The sequence below is a fragment of the Protopterus annectens genome, chromosome 3.part1 (genome assembly GCF_019279795.1).
Source record: "Protopterus annectens isolate FY-2018-M chromosome 3.part1, PAN1.0, whole genome shotgun sequence".
Lineage (NCBI taxonomy): Eukaryota > Metazoa > Chordata > Ceratodontiformes > Protopteridae > Protopterus > Protopterus annectens.
Window position 1 is genome coordinate 285,862,081 of NC_056732.1, and position 20,301 is coordinate 285,882,381.

A 20,301-nucleotide genomic window follows, 5' to 3' on the forward strand; every position below is an offset into this window, starting at 1 on the left:
CACACCATATCTTAAAATAAACAGTTTTATTTATTTTTGTATTTATCAAGTAAGATTTGAAAACATATTTTTGTAAATAGATAAGTGAAACCAGAAAATGGAAAATAGCAGTAAAATATAGGAACAAATTAAGAGGAACACCTATAACAAAGCAAAGGTATCTACAGCCACACCTAAAATGATACTTTTTTGAGACTTTGTTATAGAACACACAAATAGGGAGGTTAAAGAGATGCTAGAAGCACCTCTGGATATGGGATCTAAGAACTTCAAAAATTTTTGCTTGGCTTATGTAAAATAAAAGACTAGCTGATGCATGTGAAAAATGAAATGGCCATCTGGTACCTGGACACTATATTCACTGTTGCAGTTATACAGTTGCACCTACATAAATGACTGTAGATCAACTCTGTACCTACATTCCTCCAGGTATGCAGTTATGTACGTGAGTCCTCCATTGTGGCCCTTTTATGAATCATGCAGGTGTATGATATGCAGGTTAGACTGCACACCAACCCTCCAGAATTGTACACAATGTTTATGAATAATACCCATAAACCATAACACATTTATTTTAAAACAAAGTGGTTCTACGGTCATTAAGAAATAAATTCTTAATGTAATGCCTGTATCTGTTAAATGTTTTTTTTTTTTTTTTTACTGGCCAGTCGTGGCTTGAGGACTACCATAAAACTAGCTATGAACCCAGTGTATCTTCCTACCTCAGGGGATACCTCTATAGTACAGTGGGTCAGTTCTTACATTAATTTAATGCCTACTGTTATATTTATACCATGTGCTTCTAATCCAAAACAAATATGCAGCTAATTTATTCACTTGACAACCCCTGGACTGTTAACATTTTTTTCTTGGTTGTAGTAACCCCCAAAATATCTAACATTGATAATACTGTTGATGAAAAAGCTCAGGCACTGTGAACTCTGGTGCCCATCAGTATCCATGACAATACACTAATTAAATGTTTTTAGCCACTGCAGCTATGTAGGCTGTACTGGTTGCAAATCACTTGAGTGGATATTTAGTCTCAAAAGTCTGTTGTGTAACTAAAGTATCATACTTCTAACAAACCCAGGAATTATGTACAAACCTAATATTGTCCATCATCATGAGGTAGTAAACAAAACAAATCCAATTTTGGGACACTAGCTATTGCATATTTGGGACAGTTTTCTACGGTGCCTGCATAATTTCTTCTGAACTTCTCTGTGTCATGTATATGACTGAATATGTCAAATAATATTTTACAATGCATTTAATTTTTGAAATATTTATACAAAAATGTCTTGTATTTTAGTTGTAGATCTTCCCCTTTGGAAAAGTGAACATCTGTAGTCCATGCTGAATTAGGTTCTGTGCTGGTCAGCCCAAATATCTGAAAATCTGAAAAATATAGTTATCATGTGAAATGCACTTTAAATAAGAGATATCACAGATTAAAATGTCAGTGGTAGGTATGTTATAGTTCTTTTCTAATAATTCAGCATTTGTTACTTTATATCCATCATAACAATCAGTGATCATGTCTAGATTCCTTGCACTGCAACGCACAAGCTCCATAACTAGCAAATTTGAGGTGTTATATACTACTGATATGCATTCATGCATTCCAGCGGTAGTTTTCATTAATGATACACATTGTTTGGCAAGCAGTTTGGAGGCTCACCTCATCCTATTTATGGCAAACTGCCACAGTTCAGCTTACCTGTGTCTGTGGCACACTGTCACAGTTCAGCTTACCTGTGTCTATGGCACACTGTCACAGTTCAGCTTACCTGTGTCTATGGCACACTGTCAGGGTTCAGCTTACCTGTGTCTATGGCACACTGTCACAGTTCACCTTACCTGTGTCTATGAAACACTGTCAAAAGTTCAGCTCACCTATGCTTGTGGCACATTGTTACGGCTCTCCTTACCTGTGTCTGTGGTAAATGGTTACAAGATCATCTCACTTGTGCCTGTTGTACACTGTCACAAGCTCAGCTCACCTGGGTCTATGGCACACTGCTACAAGGCAAGCTCTGCTCACCTGTGTCGCATTGTCAGAATTCAGCTCTCCTTTGTCTATGGTACACTGTAACAAGCTCAGAAAGCCAAGTCTATGGCATGCACATTGTCAAAGATCACTTCACTTGCATCTATAGTTTACTGTCAGTACTCACCTCACCCTTGAATCAGCTGAAATGATGGTGTGAGTGCACATATCTTGTTGTGTGCACCTGTGCATATAGCAGATTCCCCTTAGTTGCCAATTTTGAGTTATGTTTGTACATTTTCCATCCTTCCCATATCACCAAAGGTAGGCATATGCTGAGAAGTTTATTTAATTTTATTTGTTTAATAATTCAGGTAAATCCACTGAATACCAATGTTCTTTTTTTCACTGCCAGCCACCGGGGAGCACTGTCTGGGTTTATTTTATTTTTGATTTATAGGTTCATAGGTTCATAGGTTGGTACTAGGCTATCAGCCCTAGGGCCTCTACAAGCCTAGCCATAACAATTTCCTGGCTATTTCTTCCCACACTATTTACTTCCATGGACCCCTGTCTAGCAGGGCGACTGACGTGATCCCCGGGGTGAATTTCCTTTCTCCCATCCAATCATCAAGGTTCCTTTTGAAGAGGGCCAAAGAGGCGATCTGCTTGACATGTATGGGCAGTCTACTCCAGAGTCTGGGGAGTCTCTGGGTCAGGAACCTATCCCTCCAGCATGTTTTGTTTATTGTGATGACAAGGTTTAGATCCCTGGAGCATGTGGCTCTGAGGGATTGGGATTTCTTTAAGTGTAGCATGTCCAACAGCTCTGGGTTTGACATGGCCTTGTATGTTAAGCAGAGATCTCCTAGGAGTAGACGATATGTGATAGAGTATAGCTGGAGTTTTTTAAGGCAGTCAGCATAGGGCATCTGCTTTGGGCCTGTGATTATTTTAGTGAGGTATTTCTGTGGCCTTTCCAGTTGTTGCAGATGTCTTGAGAGGTACATACCAAATGGGGCGCTGTATTCTATAATGGGTCTAATGAGGGATGAGTACAGTGGGACAATTACCTCCTTTTTTCTGGATGAGAAGCCCTTAGTGATGAGGTGTGCCACATAGAAGGATTTCCTGACTGTTGTGGCAATGTGGTTATTGAAAGTGAGACCACTGTCCACCTGTGTCCCTAAGTCTCTTATCACACTTTCAGTGTTAAGTGTACTGCTACCTATGTGGTACTTCACGGGTACATGTTTTTTCCCACAGGGTATAACTATACAGTTCTTGGCATTGAGGTTGAGCCCATGGCTCTGGCACCAAGCATCTGTTTCTCTAAGGCCCTTTTGTAGAGTATCCACATCATTTGGGGATTCAATAATGGCTCCCAGTATGCAGTCATCTGCGAACTTTGTTATCCAGAGTCCCTTAGTGTTGGCCTGTACTTCAGTGAAGTATATGCCAAACAAGAGAGGTCTCAGGACTGAACCCTGAGGTACTCCACTTGTCACTTGTCTGGAGATGGATTTGGAGTCAGCTACTTACAGTGTGGGTTCTGTCAGTAAGCCAGTTGGCAACCCATCGAGTGACGTAGGGATTAATGCCCAGCTTAGTAAGTTTATCTATGATTCCAGAGTGGAGGATGGTGTCAAAGGCTTTGGCGAGGTCCAGATAGGCTGTGTGGACTGCCTTACCCTCGTCCACAACCCTGGAGACTGATTCGAAGAAGTCAATCAGGTTCAGGAGACAAGATCGGCCCTTCACAAACCCAAACTGGGTGAGGTCCAGTGTTTTAAGGTTGCCAATGTCTTTGTTTATAAGTTCCATGATAATATGTTCCATGGCCTTGCAGATCAGGCTCGTCAGACTAATGGGGCTGTAGTTCCCAGGATCCAAGATGGATCCCCCCCTTGTGGAGTGGGATAACTGTAGCTGTGCACCACTCAGTGGGCACGAAGCCTGAGTTGAGGGTATGATTAAACATAACACTTAGGTGAGGTGCCAGTTAATTTTGTAGTTCATGTAGTACACAGCTCAGGATGTCATCTGGTCCCATGGATGCTGTATTCTTAGCTTTGGAGAGTGCATTTTTTACCCGTGTGGCCGTTATTACTGGAATTTGGCAATCTTCCGGTCTTGAGATGGGCCATTTAGGGGGTGAGAGGGGGTGAAGTTGTCACTGAATCGATCTGCCAGGATATTGGCAATATCCTTGGGAGCAGTATATTAACTAGATTGGGCTGGTCTGAGGACTATGTTCATTTTCATCCTGGCACACATGCATCAACATTTAAAGGTTCAGTATTTACCTTCCAAAGCAGTTTATTATGGTAGCACACTACAGTTTAGTAATACCACAGTTCCACAGTACCAGAATCCACTAAGAAAACAGTAGCAGTAGATCACAAACGGGCATGTTGCAGTCTCCAACAGTCTACAGTCAGTAGAAACAGAGAAACAGCAGTGACTTCAGAATTACAACAGCTTTTTGATAAAGTGGAGAAGCTGTTGTTTAAGAAAGCTTCGGTGTTTTTGACCAGACTGAGTCTTTTAAGGAATGTTGAGTTAAATATCACACCTAGGGGCCTGCGTACTGTGAAAATCCCTTCCTCACCTTTTAATTTAGAAGAAGAGGGGGATAAGAGCTTTCATGCAAGGCGGGTTGCAGCGGCTCATAAATGTAGTTCAGAATGGGTCAGCATTTTAATTGAAAGAGACAACCTTAAGAGAAGATAGATAATGGAAGCAACTAAAACTGTGTGCAGTCAGATCATGTAAACAACTAATGTGACTTGTCTTGAGAATTTTTTAACAGGGGTTAATGAGAAACTGTCTACTTACGAAAAAGAGCATATTGGAAGGAAAAAAGAAATGTTACAAAGGTACATTAGAGACTATGAACGCAACACACCATTTTTGGTCTCTACGAATCAACGGAAACGTCATCAGAAGGTCCGTTTTCAACAGAATGGAATGGGGAAGAAAAATAATAACGGGAATGTGTCTTCGGCAGGTAGTGAATCCTCGTTTGTCAATGAAGACAGCGAGGATGAAAATCAGTTCCCAGTACTTCCAGAAGCAGCCAATCCAGGCTATTTAGTGAAAACCTTTTGTGAACCAGGAAGGGGTAACAGAAAAAGAAGTAGAAATCAAGATTATGGACATGAAAATCAAGGGGAATATTACCCCAATGCACGGACATATAAGAGAAACAATGTAGGAATTATCTCATGACAACCAACTAATCCTTAGATAAATTATATAGTATGCAAGAGATGTAATTTTACAATGTGACTGGAAGCAAGACTCGCACACAAAGGCACTCAAAATGAAAATCAGGTTGTGAATAACATACACACACACTACACCCCCTCCCATAGTATGCTACAGACACATGGGCTAACGTATGCTGAGGCATTAAAATAACAATCTTCCTAAATCCCAAAGACTTCCCAGACACTTGACTGCATCAATTATCCTCAGCAAACCAAAAGCACTCTATCAAAACAACACTGAACATCACACACATACAAACACACTCCATAGAGCCTAAACTGCAAAGCCCATGAAGCGAGCAAACACACTGCATAATACTCTAGTTATAAGAGACTCCATTTTGAAACATACTGATGCCCCACTCAACAGGCTGAACAAGAAGAAAATCACGGTCAGGTGCCTAGGATCCAACAATTATGTCAGTTATGCTCTAAGGTTACTAAAACACAAGTACCAGTATGACTCGCTCATAGTCCAGGAGGGTGTAAATGGCCTGAGGTGTACTTCCCTAGACTATATAAAGAGAGGCATTACAGAGCTCTCAGACCATGTCCCAGGCTGGAACAAGCCTGGTATTGAGCAGCATTCTACCTTCACCAAAGATAATGCCATGAACAGAAGATGATTGACTTTAATGGTGTCATTCAAAGGGGGTACAATATTTATTAGTATGGGAGAATATGGTTAACAGACTACTTTGTTTTGCTTTGTCGTGGTCTGCACCTGGCCCTGTTAGGCTTTCAAATATTGGCTAAAACATTGTCTTTTCACATAGTTCATTTTTTAGACAATGCCAAACTGATAAACCCTGCAACTTAGCAAAAGCAACCCAAGAGAATTTAAAGGTGTTGCTGCTCAGTGCCAGAAATCTGAACAAGAAACTCTGCTCCCTCCAAGCTCTTCTCAACTTGGAGAATGCAAAGATCTGTGCTGTTACCAAAACATGGCTTTAAAGTTATGGAGAGCACCCCGGCAGTGCAGGGATACAATGCCTTCTACACATTTAGATCAGTTACTGCATAGCTAAAGACTAAATGTGAAGTTGTCTTAATCTACATCCAAAACAAACATACATCGAGTTTTGTTCAAACAGGATGACGTACTTGTCTTGATCTACATCCAAAACAAACATACCTCAAGTTTGTTCAAACAGGATGATGTGCTTAAGCTTCACCTTGTCCAAATTACCATAGGTAGAACTCCACATTATTCCCTTGCAAGTTATAGATCACCTTCTATAACCAATGAAACCCATGGCTTATACTTAGACCTAATGGTAGCACTTACCATTCATCCTAATACCATACTCAAGGAGAACTTTAACTTCCCTTAGTAAACTGGCCCACTCTGGTACTCACAGATATGAGAGAATGCTACATAAATGTTTTCCATACTTTCACTTACAAATATGGATATCAATTTATGCTTACAGCATGCTTGCAGTGACTGGATCCTGGCTTCACAGCTCTCACATGAACTATAATGAAACTGTACTTCAGAATACTATACCTAACAGCATGACAGAACCCCAATATGTGCAATGGGGGCAGTTTTTAACTACAAAAAAGCAGTCGCTTCTGCTCTTGTCATATTCTTCAACTTTCTGCTGTTCCAACCAGGAGTCTATAATGAGTTCCACAAAACTCAGCAAATTTAAATACATTTCTGTTGGCTACATTCCTATAAACCCTAATGGTAGCTGTCAAACTCAAATATGTATTCTCCTAGTTTAATACCAATACAAGTCTGAAATGCTCATGCAAGAAAACGTTAACATTGACTGCAGCACTAAAGCAGACTATTGCTCTCTTCCCGTTCTAGGTCTATTTGGTCTTGTGCAACTATTTACCACAACTATTTGGACACTGGGCACTACCCTTGCATTCCAGTAACATTCAGACACATGGCATCATGTTAGATACCCTCAGTGATCTCTAGCTGTAGGTTCATAATTCATAGGTAGATACCTGGCAATATTATCCAAACTTTTTTTCAGCCTAGACAAACCACCCAGCATCAAACATTACTTCTTACCTCAAGAAGGACACACAGAATTCAACCTGGGAGGATTTTGCGAAAGTGCATACAATTGTTTTTGTTAGCCTTCAATATATCTAGGGTAATGGTTAGCTAAACATACAATAGTGGTTTATGCCATATGTGGAGAGTAGCCTGGGAAAGGAACATGTCATGGCAAAGTGTCCTGTTAATTTTTTGCTAGAGATTAAGGTCTTTTCTCTTTGAAGAACCATTAGTTCTGTGAAAACATTGTAGGTCTGGAATGGCAGGGTCTTTCATGGCCAGAAAGATCAAACATAGATCACTGTGAAGTCGACAGGAAACAAAATCAGTCTGCATAACTAAGGGACTTAGGGACTGATTATTTTTTGTTAGGAACTTCTGGGATCTCTTACGTTGAGTAGTATCTTCCAACAGGTACATTCCAAATACACATTATATTCAATAATAGGGCAGACAGAGTTGAGTATAGTGGAATTAAGACTTCTCTAGTTCTGGATGAGATACCCTGTGTTATTAGTTAGGCCAGATTTTCTAACTACAGTGGATACATGATGATCAATGACAGAGAGTCACCAACAAGGGTGCCTAGATAAATAACACTGTCAGTTCTAAGGGTGTGTCTACTTTATGGTATGCTGAGGAATTATTTTGTTTTAGAAAAATTAAATATAGTTCATTTTTGGCATTAAGTTTTTGAGCTATTGTCATTACAGTGGTTGCTAGCATAGTGCAGACCCTCCTGAAGTACCTTCATGTTTGTGAATACTGGCGAACAACTCCATATAATCATCAGTGAATATTGTTAACCCATGTTCTTGGAATATTGGTTTGTAGATCAGAGGGTTAATTGCTTAATAGAAGAGGACTCCACATCGAGTCTTGAGAAACTCTGCTTATGACAGTTTTACTTTCTGTGGTGGTGCCTACAGCTCTATTGACATATGTTTTTGATGACAACCATTCTGCAATCTGCTTCACTACATATGAGATGATATTTAGTTTCGCCAGTTTGTCAATGATATCTGTCTGAGAAATAGTGCCAAAGGCCTTGGTCTGGTCCAAACATGCCATGTGCACCGCATAACCACCGTTAACAGCTAATAAATTACACTTTTGAAGATGTGTGCAAGGTTAAGAAGGTGGGACCTACTACTGAAAAAGCCAAACAGATTTTGATCTGAATCTAAAAGATTATCAATTTTTAGATTTATTAGGTCAAACATTATATGTTCCATTGCTTTACAAATAAGGCTGGTAAAACTGAGGAACTGTAATTACCAGGGTGGGTGTTTTGATCTCAATTATACAGGGCACTGTGATTGCTGTTCTCAGACTTCACGGACTTATCCTGCTGGAAAACTCATGCTAAACAGAGGTTCCAACAGACCACACTTTATGCTTAATTATTAAATTTCCTGGTATATTATCAGGGCATCTGGAAGTTGTGTTTTTATTTTAGAGATGGTTGCTAGGACTTGTTCCAAAGTGATCTTGGGGGTAGTTGGGGGTAGGTCATGGACTGAGAAATTAAGCAATAAGTTATGATGCTGGATGAGTTAAGGATATTAGTTTCTGGGATCAAAATGGATGGCATTATTGTGGATAAATTTGAACACTGATGTATCATTTTTTTTAATTTTCTAATGTAGTTAAAACAAGGAATTACAATTTATTTTGGTATCAATAGTCATTTTGAGTTCATAATCAGCTGTGGGTTTTCGTATTACAATAAGGTCTTTGCTATCTTGTTTCAGTACCCACTTAAGATGTGAGTTTGTATATGAACTTTAAACTGTCTTCCTTTTGTAGCAGAGTTCATTTACGTGAGATTTTAACCACAAGGATTTTGTTTAAACTGTTCCAATAACTTTGGCACTGGTAGGTACTGCTTTCTTTATACAACTATATAGGTGACGGTAGAACTCAGACATAAAGACCTTAGCTTAATTTATAGAATCAGCCTGGATAGAGATGTAATACACATTGTTTATGTCACTGAGCAACTGCAGGAGATTTCCTTGTGAGAAGTTCTTGCAAACCAATGTGTTTGTCTTAGGTGTCCCTCCAGGTGTATAAGAGAAAATCACCATTTATTGTCTGATATGAAGGAAAAGGATACCTCTGGAGTTGTACAAGAGAGGGCAATATTTTTAAGGACAAGATCCTGGATAATGTATCTCCTAGTTCACATTGGCATAGTTAACAACGTGCTTGGCATTCTTTCTATTTGCACTGTAAGAGAGAGAGAGTTTATTGCATGGTAATTGAAGTCACCTAGAATAAATGTATTTAGGTTTGTAGGGATATAATAGATCCCTAATATATAGCCATTGTAGTAAGCAACCAGCTTCACAGTTGAAGTTGATTTTATTTACATTGACTTGAACTTTCAAAATTTCAAAGCTGTGGTAACAAGCAATCTGCTTTGCTAAGAGGGAGTCTCTGACAAAGAATGATGCTCTCCCACAATTATCCATAGGTCTGAGTGAATGATAGGTGGTAAACACTGGAACAGACAGATGCTTTGATTGCATTGACACCACATCTCTGTTGCTACACATATATCTATGTTTTCAAGGTATAGGAGAACCTCAGGCTGAGGCATCATTTTGTCAGGGCCTTTGCCACTAAGTAGAGACACTTTCTGTGGTAGCTCCTTAATATATTCTGAATGGGACTTTACCTAAAAATGTCATTACAGGGGCAGCACATCATTTAGTCAGAATGCAAATCCCTCACTAAAAGAGGTGTATAAAATCCTTGGCAAAGAAAAATGATCAATCATTTATCTTGTCCCAAGCAGACATACACTGGATCTACCTAGAATAACATTAGCTACTAAGACAAGTATCTAGCTACTGAATTTTGGTATAATTATAGGTGATGACAGGATGCCACTCCACCAGTGTCTTTCCTACCTCTCTCATCATGTCCTTCTGCATCTACCTTTGGGTGGTATACCTAATGACATTCATCTTCATGTGGGCCACCACCAGGACTTAGTTGGGTTTGTTAGGGAGGTGAGATCGAACAGCCCTTGGAATGCCCTAGTTCCTGGTTATAGAAAGACAAGTAATTGTCACCTTGTTTTCACCTAGCCTTGTGAGGGTAGTGTTACCATGCATCACAGGCCAGTTACCAATTGTTAAAACATTTCTTAGAGTGGATGTATTCACTTTAGGCCTTAAGAGATTGTGACATGCACCCTTGTGACTCTGAGACATGCAAAATGGACATTGAAGTACCTGTTCACTATGGGAAAATGTGGCTTGGTAGCTGAGTTTTCTAAGTTCTAATTTAAATGCCTTCTTATCCACCTTGGCATAAATAAGTGTACTGGACTTTCTTTGAGCTGTGGTTTTGTATACGTGGTATTTAAGGAGTTCATTATGCCATGAGATGGCCTACAGACTCAGTACAAACTTAATGCATGACTCAATATGTGAAAAGTTTGACAGCAGTAATATGCATGAGATGGTTTCCACACTACTTCAAAACATCAAGTGCTACCAGACTGGCACTGGCTACAGAAGGAGACAGAGCTGGCTACAATTTCATATTAGCCAAATTGCAAGTATACTTAGTTACATATGAAGGTGATAAGAGTTTATTGCAGCTGAAACAGAAGTTAGTTCCACAAATACTTGCAAACATTGTCTTACAGTACAATAGCATGCATCTCAGCAAGAAATTAGGAGCCACCCCATTATTTGAGTCTGATGCTACAATTTCTTATACAGTGCCATTTGTGGGAGTAACACAAATATTTGAATAGTGCTGTAAGGAGAAAAATATACAATGCAGCAGATAAAAATGGGAGGACAAAATTAATTATATGATAGTGAGAAAGGAGGGATATACAATGCGGAAAATATAGATGGGAGAGCACAGTAAATGGGTTTAGATCACTTAGAAGGTGATTTCTGGGCTATCACAGCACTGCAAGATGTGCAATCTCACACACCTCAGCTCAAACAAGGACAAAGCCAGACAATGCAGCAGAAATTACAGTAAGCTAAAAGCAACAAAAGCCAGTACATACTCCTAGTGCTAGCTAACTAACAGCCAATTATTGTTCAGAATACTGCAAATTTCCCTTCTCTCACAACAAATAGTTTCAAATGAAAAATGTTGACAGGCAATACTAGTCTTAATATTTCCTTAAAGAAGGCCCTTCCTTGGTGCTGTAGTGAGCAAATCAGTAGTCGTTTCAGTTAATCTGTCTCACAGCTGATTAATGCCTTGCAGCTCCGTTGAAACAAAGACAATGGTGCATGATACAACAGGAAGTATGGCAACTCCCAAGCACCATGCAACAGCTAATGGCAGCTGTTAGTACTAGCTTAGTGCCAGCAAATAATTATTCAAAACGCAGTCTGAGTGGAAGTTACTAGCAAAAACACAAGTCTCAATGTTGGCTTAAGAAAAGTGACTTCCCTGGTGTTTGAGGGATATGATAAGTAGTCAGTCCCAGTAATTCACTTTTCAGGCAAGCAACGCAACACATCTCATCTCATACAAACCTGCCTTATGTCAAAACTCAGTCATACTCAACACCTTATTCGGTCATGGAACTGTTTAACTTTACTTTGGGTGAAATCTCCCGATCCATTGTCTACAGGCTTAACCTAGAAAGAACCTTTGTTCACTTTAACTCAGTGTATAAGAACCTGACAACTATTACTGGATCACCATTGATATCAATCAAATTATAATCCGGCATGATCTCGCTTGATCACAGTACCATTGTACTAAATTCTTCACGTTAATTCAGTTTATAATATTGTAGAACAAAGTAATTTTTTTCCTTTTGTTTTTGAGCTCATATAGGAGCTATTTTACCAATAATTTCAAATCCATAAGTCATTTTGGGCAAGGAAGTCTTAACAACTCTTCTTTGACTGAGCCAACCAGCTGAATCCCACCCCTGGCTTAGCCCAACTAAGATCACCACAACTTTAAAAACACACTTCCTAAATTACTTCAGAAAGAGAACACATTTCTCTACACTTGATTCTCCAGCCACACCTCACCAAGACACCATCAATAAAATGTGCATAAAAGTTCTCCCTATCTTCTTCAAAAAACATTTTTAAAATCACACCCAGATCTCAAGCTGGGGACAGGAAATTTTCTGCATTCTTTAACATGCTAAGCCTACTGCCTCACTTATCTGCATTTATATCAACCAGTCACTTATTATATATCAGAAATCTGGAAAGCAGCAATATTTTATTATGCAAAGGGAGTATGAAGCACTTCACCAAAACTCTCTCTCTCAAAACAACTTGAAAATGCATGTACTTACATTTCCTTAATAACTTTCACAAGAACATTTACTTTCATTTAGTCACCATGGCTGCTATCTAGGTCACAAAGAATAGTGCCTTTCTAAAGTTTATGACTTAGCTAAGAACCAAAGTGGACCTTTAGGAGGCTGCTTATATGATCAGTATTAATTCCACCAAGGCCTACAGCATTGTCATCCATGAACTGCTGCATAGCCTTCCTATCGACATCTCAAAAACTGTCACATTCACAGAAAGCTGTTTTTACTGATTCTCTGTCATCTTGCTCTTCTTTTGAAACTCTGGTGGATCTGATGAAGTGATGATTACTACCTGCCTCTTTGTTAATGGCTGTTCATTCCTTTCATACTTCTTGAGTGATTATGTTTAATTGCACTCAGTCACATGGCTGTACCACCATATTCACTCCAGGGCAGTTACAGTACAGTGACACTAGGCTCAAGCCTCATCCCATTCCACCTCCCATTAAAGGGATGCCACTGGTAACATAAGGCAAAGCTCCAAAGCAGGGTCAGGGCACCTACTTAATTCGGGTCCTGAGGGCATTAGAGTAAGAGGTCAGAAAGAAGTATCTTAAGAACAGTGACACTAGGCTGAAGCCTCCCCTCCCTATTCACAGTAACATCACTGATTTTTGGCTCCAGAAGGCATTAGACTGAGACGTCATAAAGAAGTGGCTTAAATACAGAGATATTAGTCTCAAGGCTCCAGCATTCAGAGTGACATCACAGGTAACATCAGGCAAGGCTCCGAATCAGGGTCAGCACACCCAGTTGTTTTAGCTCCAGGGGGCATTAGAGTGAGAGGGCACAAAGAAGTGCCTTAGGTGAGGACCTTCCTTATACTGTAATTGTTTAGTTAGATACATCTGGGGTTAGTGTAGGGAAATTCCACTATTAGTATCTCCTGCCTCCTTTTACCTTATCACAATAATACTGAGGTTCATAGGTTCATAGGTTCATAGGTTCATACTAGGCTATCTGCCCAAGGGCATTTATAAGCCTAGCCCATAGTTATTTGGCTTTCGCCACCCCTTTAGTTTGAATAAAACTATGCCTATTATTTTGCTGTGCCTCTGTCAAGCAGTGACACTGAAGTAATCCCTGGGGTAAATCTGCGATCCCCCATCCATTGGTCAAGATTCCTCTTGAACAAGGCCAGCGAGGTGCTCTGCCTCACATGTACCGGGATTTTGTTCCACAGCATAGGGAGTCTCTGGGTGATGAATCTGTCCCTCCAGCACGTTCTATTAATAACCGTGTCAAGGTTTAAGTCTCCGCCCTTGTGGTTCTGAGGGATCTAGATTTTTGAGGTGAAGCATATTCATCAAATCAGGGTTTGACATGGCCTTATATGTCAGGCACAGGTCACCTCTGAGCAAGCGGTATGAGACTGAATAGAGCTGGAGTTCTTTCAGTCGGGCAGCATAAGACATATTTTGAGACCCTTTATCCTTTTGGTGAGGAACTTTTGGGGCCTTTCCAGCTGCTGCAGGTGTCGGGTCAGATACATTCCGAATGGGGCATTGTACTCAATCATAGGTCTAATGAGTGATGAGTACAGGGGACGATGACCTCCCTTGATCTAGATGTGAATCCCTTCATGATCAGGTGGGCAATGTAGAAGGTTTTCCTAACCACTTTAGCAACATGAGTGTCAAACGAAAGGCTACTGTCAACCTGGGTCCCCAGATCCCTGATGACTTCTTCTGTGCTCAGTGGATTGCCACCTATATGGTAGCTAGGGGTAACCTTGTTTTTCCAGAAGGGTATGACTATGCATTTCTTGGCATTTAACTTCAGGCCATGGCTCTGGCACCAGTTATCCATTTCTGTGAGGCCCTTCTGAAGGATATCTGTGTCAGATGTGTTTTCGACTATGGCGCCAGTTTGCAGTCATCTGCAAACTTTGTCAGCCATAACCCTCCTGTGTTTGCTTGTACTTCAGAAAAGTAGATGCCGAACAAGAGTGGACCCAGGACTGAGCCCTGTGGGACACCACTTGTGACAGGCTTTGAGTCTGACATGGCTCCAGCAACTCTGACCCTGTGGGTTCTGTCACTTAGCCAGTTTGCAACCCATCTTGTGATGTATGGGTTTACATTCAAGCTGATGAGTTTTTCGATGATACCTGAGTGGGGTATTGTGTCGAAGGCCTTTGCCAGGTCAAGGTAGGCTGTATGGACTGCCTTTCCCTCATCAATGGCCTTGGTGACTGTCTCAAAAGTCAACCAAGTTTAAAAGGCATGATCTGCCTTTGACAAAGCCAAACTGGGTTGGATCCAAAGTCTGCAAGTTCCCTATGTCTTTATTTATGAGTTCCATTATGATCCTCTCCATGGCTTTGCAGATAAGGCTTGTCAAGCTAATGGGACGGTAATTTCCAGGGTCGGTGGAGGCACCGCCCTTGTGAAGTGGGACCACAGTCGCCGTGCGCCACTCCTTGGGTACATATCCTAAGGTGAGGCTAAGATTAAACAGCTGTCCTAACTGCGGGTTTAATTCCTCATTGAGTTCATGGAGCACACAGCCGGGGACACCATCCGGTCCCATGGATGCTGTGTTTTTTGCTTTGGAGAGAGCAGTTCTCACCTGGGTGTTGGAGATGTTTGGGGGGCTACAATCCTCTGTTATAGATATGTCTCCTTTTGGGGGGGAGGGGAGAAGTTTGCACTGAACCTGTCAGCCAGTATGTTGGCAATGTGTGTAGGTTCAGTAATCTTCACATCATTTTGAACTAATTCTGAGCATATCTGGGAGTTTCCTTCTAGGTTTCTAACATAGCTAAAGAAGGCCTTATGATTGTCTTTTGAGTCCTTGGCGATTTTTCTCTCAAAATTTGCCTTGGATGATTTTATGAGAGCTCTTAGTTTTTTACTTATAATGATCAAAGGTGTCTTACCCTTCAAGGATTTTGCTCTATCTTGTAGTAGCTTCCTCCTTTTGTTGTAGAGCTTGTTTATGGCTGGGGTCCACCAGACTGGACGCTTGCCTTTGGTACAAAGAGTCTTAGTTTTGTTTGGGATTGCCTGATCCATGCAGTCCTATAGGTGCTGGTAGAAGGCATTTGTAAGTGATTCAGCGGTTTGAGTAATGTTTACCACTGGCTCAGGGGCCTTTAAGGAGACCACACCAGTTTTTAGAAGTGTGAAGTCGGCTTTTGAGAAGTTTTTCACTGTGGTCTTTTTTATTTCAGGTGGGGGCGGGATGAGGACCTCCAGCGAGATTAGTTTATGATCTGATCTCACCAGTGAGGGGTATACTTCCGGTGTTGAACATTGTGATCCCATGTTCGTGATGATGAGGTCAAGTATGTTTTCTCCTCTTGTGGGGATGGTGACTAGTTGTTCCATGGCATTTGAGTTTATGAACTCCAGGAACCTTTGGGCTAGAGTGTTTGGGCTTGAGTAGTGTTCCCAGTCTATATTAGGGTAGTTGAAGTCACCTAGTATGATGGTGTTTGGAGATACATTTATCCCCTTCATTGTTTTCAGGAAGGCCATGTGAGGTTCCTGAGTTTGAGAGGGTGGCCTGTAACATGCTACAAATTGCAGAGCAGTCTTGCCTATGGTTAATTGCACCTGGATGGTCTCCGATGCATCGTGCGTTGCCACCAACCTTGAGGTGTGGGTGTCCTTTATGAATATGGACACCCCCCCTCCTTTCTTGGTGTTGTCCAGATTTTGGGGGCGGAACGCATGATATGAGGTGAAACCTGCTAGTGCTGGGGTGCTCTCAGGAGCCTTGAACCAGGTTTCTGTCACAGCACAGACATCGATGTTCTCCATACTGAGAAGGGCCTCGAGTGCGTGCATCTTGAGATTGAGACTTCTGGCATTGAGCAGCATTACCCTTAGTTTTTTTACTTTTTTGTGTTCTAGGGTGGTAGGTTTAGAATTTGAGCCTTGCCTAAAAAAGGCACTATGGGGGTGGCAAGAGCCTTTGCCAATATCCGGATACCTAGGGGTGACAGGTGCAAGCCGTCCCTTGCGAAGCAGCGTGGCTTGTCCAGCATGTCATCCCAGGCAGACAGACATTGGATCCCCTTTGAATGACACCAGAATTTAAGCCAATTATTAAAGCTGATCATCTTATCACTGTATTGTGGCATCATTCTAGGTGAAGGTAGGATACTGTTCAAGGTCAGGGTCATATCTGCCTGGGCTACATAATCCGAGAGCTCCTCAATGTCTCTTTTCATGTAGTCCAAGGAGGTACGTTTCAGGTCGTTGACACCAGCGTGGACAATGACTGAGTCGTACTTGTACCTGCTGTTGAGAGACCTGAGTGCTTGTGTTATGTGGCGGATTCTAGCGCCCGACAGGCAGCTTACTGTGACCTTCTCCTTGCTCAATCTGGTGAGTGGGACATCAGTGTGTCTGACTATGGAGTCACCTATGACAAGTATGTTTGGTGTTGTATTTGGCCTTAAGGGCAGTGACTGCTTTGCACACTGATTTTGTTGTTTATGTGTTGTTTGTGTGGTGTATTGAGTTTGCAGTTGCTTGGGTGTCTGCTTTGGAGGCCTCTGCTGTTTAGGTAAATTTTTACTCAGAGCCTCCGAGTATGTCTTAGTGTGTTTATGTGTTTGATTCAGTGGTGTGGTTGAGTTATGTGAGACTGGTATTGTGGTGTGTGAAGTTGCCTTCTCCTCTTGCCTGGTCTTGCCAGTCCTGAGTTGAGAGAGCTCAGCCTCCAGTCTGGCTAAATAGCTGCATCTCTCACAAGTGTTAGTGTTACGTGGGAGGAGGAGAGGGTTGTCCGTGTACATGAGGCAATTGTAACATTGTCTCAGAATTCCCAGATTCACCAACTGGGCAGGAGAGGTGTCTTAGGAATACTTTCCATTCCTGGTTCCATTCCTACTGGTGCCCCTTTATTTATTAATCTGCTACCATACCCTAGACATGCTCCTGTTTGTCTCAGTTGTAACGCTCAGTGACTTACTATTGATCATTTGGCTTCTGTTTGTCCCCTGTCTGTTACACATACCTCACACCTAACTTCCTGTCTACTTCCTCCTATCTGGGCTGGCCTAGTTCTGTCCCCCTTACAGCCTCATACTGCTGTTTGATACACTCTCCTTTTCTATCTCCCACTGATATTATCTTCCTTGTTTTTTATGTTAATATTTCCATGCTTTTGCTGTTCGTTTTTAACTCTTCCATTGCTATCGCTGTGTCTTACAAACATTTATACTTAACTTTTTATGATGTAAGACTAAGTTTAATCCTGCTCCACTTTGCTTTGCTCTTCACCCTACCCCCATTTCCCCAACCCTGACATCACTTCCTTTATAACAGATCTACCCCTTCCTATCCAAATTCCAACCTATCACAAGACCCCTCACTCCTCCCACCTTGCAATAGTACAAGCATTTAACAAATAGCCATTCACATGTTCTCACCCCTTCCAGCCACAGAAATTCACATCTGTCTCATCTACACTTCATACTATTACATGCACCTAAATTTCATTCTTAGTGTCATTAGTTATATTCTGCTCCATATACCACTGAATGACTTTGAATATCATTGGCACTTATTTCCTTTCTCATTATCACGGAATTACAATTAACAAATAAGACAAATCTTCTCCACTTAGTTCTCTTCATTTCCTCCACCTCTATTTCCCTCCACTTCATATTACATCTCACTTTTACCTCGTCTCTATAACCACCAACATTTCAAATGTTTCTCCAAGCATCGTGTCTCTTTCTGCTGCTACTAACATCTTATCTAACAATCACTGTATGCTTTCACCTCTATACTCCTCTCCTACTGCAATTAACTCAGCACACTATGAAATCAGGAATAGCTGTCTAAATCTCTTTCTCTGCTTATTTAGTCTCTCACCTTGTTTCTAGTTTAAGAACAAAATATTTAGCTACCACCACTCTACTCAAAAAATGAAATGCATACAGGTCCCCTCTAAATTATTTTGCTGTCTCTCAAAATTCTCACAGTGTGGTGATTCCAACTCAACCCAGGCCCTGAAAACTCACTAATTAATCTAAATAGTCACAAACTACCCCTATAAAATTGCAAATTAACTAATCCTCCATCTACCACCATATACTATACCTATTCCCAGCCATACTGTCTTATTTAACAACTACCTATCCATACTAATAAAACTAGCACATCAAACTCCTCACCTCGTCATTTTTCCACTGGTCTTCAAAAACAATTGAATATTGTCACTATCAATATCCATAGCATTTGTAACAGAATTACAGAACAGCATGTCTGGATATCACACTATAACCATGATATTCTTGCTATCACAGAAACCTGGTTTAAGCCTAATGATAAGATTCTGAACTACTTCCTCCAGGCTACGGTATTATTAGAGCTGATAGGCCCACAAGAAAGCAGGTAGGGTAGCCTTAATTTATTCAAGTTCATGTACTCTCTCTTACTCTATACACACAGCATTCCAAAATTCCAAAATGCAGAAATACTTGCATCACTGCTAAAGCGTAACAATAAAAAACAGCTATGTTTTATTAGTCTGTATCCCACCTGGAAATAATATAACAACTTTACAAGTAATAGCTTCCAGGGACAACTAATATACTATATGAAAACATCATACTAGTCAATGTAAATATTGACTGGCAAAACATTGTCAGATTTTCCCTCAGCTAATATAAACCTTTATGGTTACACACAACTTAAATACACTAGATTTAATAATAGCAAGTAAAGGTTCAGTTCTTGAATGGATACTTCTGTCTGACCTAGTAAATTTACAACTTGTAGAACCTATTCAGACTCACTTAGTGACCACCTTCTAGCCTATACCCATAGAAATATCACCCACCAACCTAACACTAACCAACTTGAAACATTCCAAAACATTTCTAAGTTCAACAAAGTCTTCATCAATATATTGAAAGCCTTTTAATTGGTCTAAGGTGGGCTACCAGCCATAACGCTGAGCTGAGATACCGGACAACTATAGGCTTCTGGGCTTCTCAGAAAACATAGGTTACCTATTTTTTTTGTTTGCTTGATTATTGTGTTATGCTTATTTAATACTGTATTTTAGTACTGTAAACTAAACTGCGCTGTTTGTACTGCATTTATTTGCCTTACTGTGCCTGTTAAATCATATTTTGTTGATGTTTTCACTCTTTGCAAAGCTTTTTTTTTGTTGTTATTTTCACTGTTTGCAAAGTAATTGCTGCTACTTTTCACTGTTTTCAAAGCATCTGTTTTGTTTGGTCTGTTTTTCTGCCAAGCAGTGTTTTAACTATTTGAATTGTCTGCTATTTAAATCATCCTTGTGTCTCCTTACTGTTTTTCTGCTGTTTAAAACATGCTTTAGTGTTCCCACCTGAATTACTGTAGGTAGTAGCTGTAGCATAGTCCAGATACAGGTTTGCTGTATCTGGGTCTATTTGTAGTGGCTGTTGTATTCTGACCATTGTCCAAGCCTTCTTTGATGGGAAGGGGCTCTTTTGCACCCTTGCTCATAGGTTAGTACTAGGCTAGCTGCCTTTGTGAGCCATTTTAAGCCTAGCCAATTATCCCTTGTGGGACTCAAACCCTGTACCTTGTGTTTGTAAGACAAGCACCTTAACCATTAGGCCACCCTCCCAACCCCTCTTGTGAGAGAAGTGTGCTGATTGGAATCTGTCTGGTGAAGGGTGATTAGTCTAGGGCTTGGAGTAAGCACCCTCACTGATTCTTTTGAGTTA

The 20,301-nt window shown here is 40.7% G+C and overlaps 1 protein-coding gene across 1 annotated transcript in view; it reads right to left on the reverse strand.

The window, feature by feature from the left end:
- Positions 1–637: 637 nt before the first annotated feature.
- VWDE (von Willebrand factor D and EGF domains) overlaps positions 638–20,301 on the reverse strand; it is a 740,920-nt gene continuing 721,256 nt past the window's right edge. Inside the window, exon 29 of the mRNA XM_044066200.1 lies at positions 638–1,401. Coding sequence (XP_043922135.1) covers positions 1,381–1,401 — 21 coding nt within the window. The 3' untranslated portion in view covers positions 638–1,380. The remainder of the gene's footprint in view (positions 1,402–20,301) is intronic.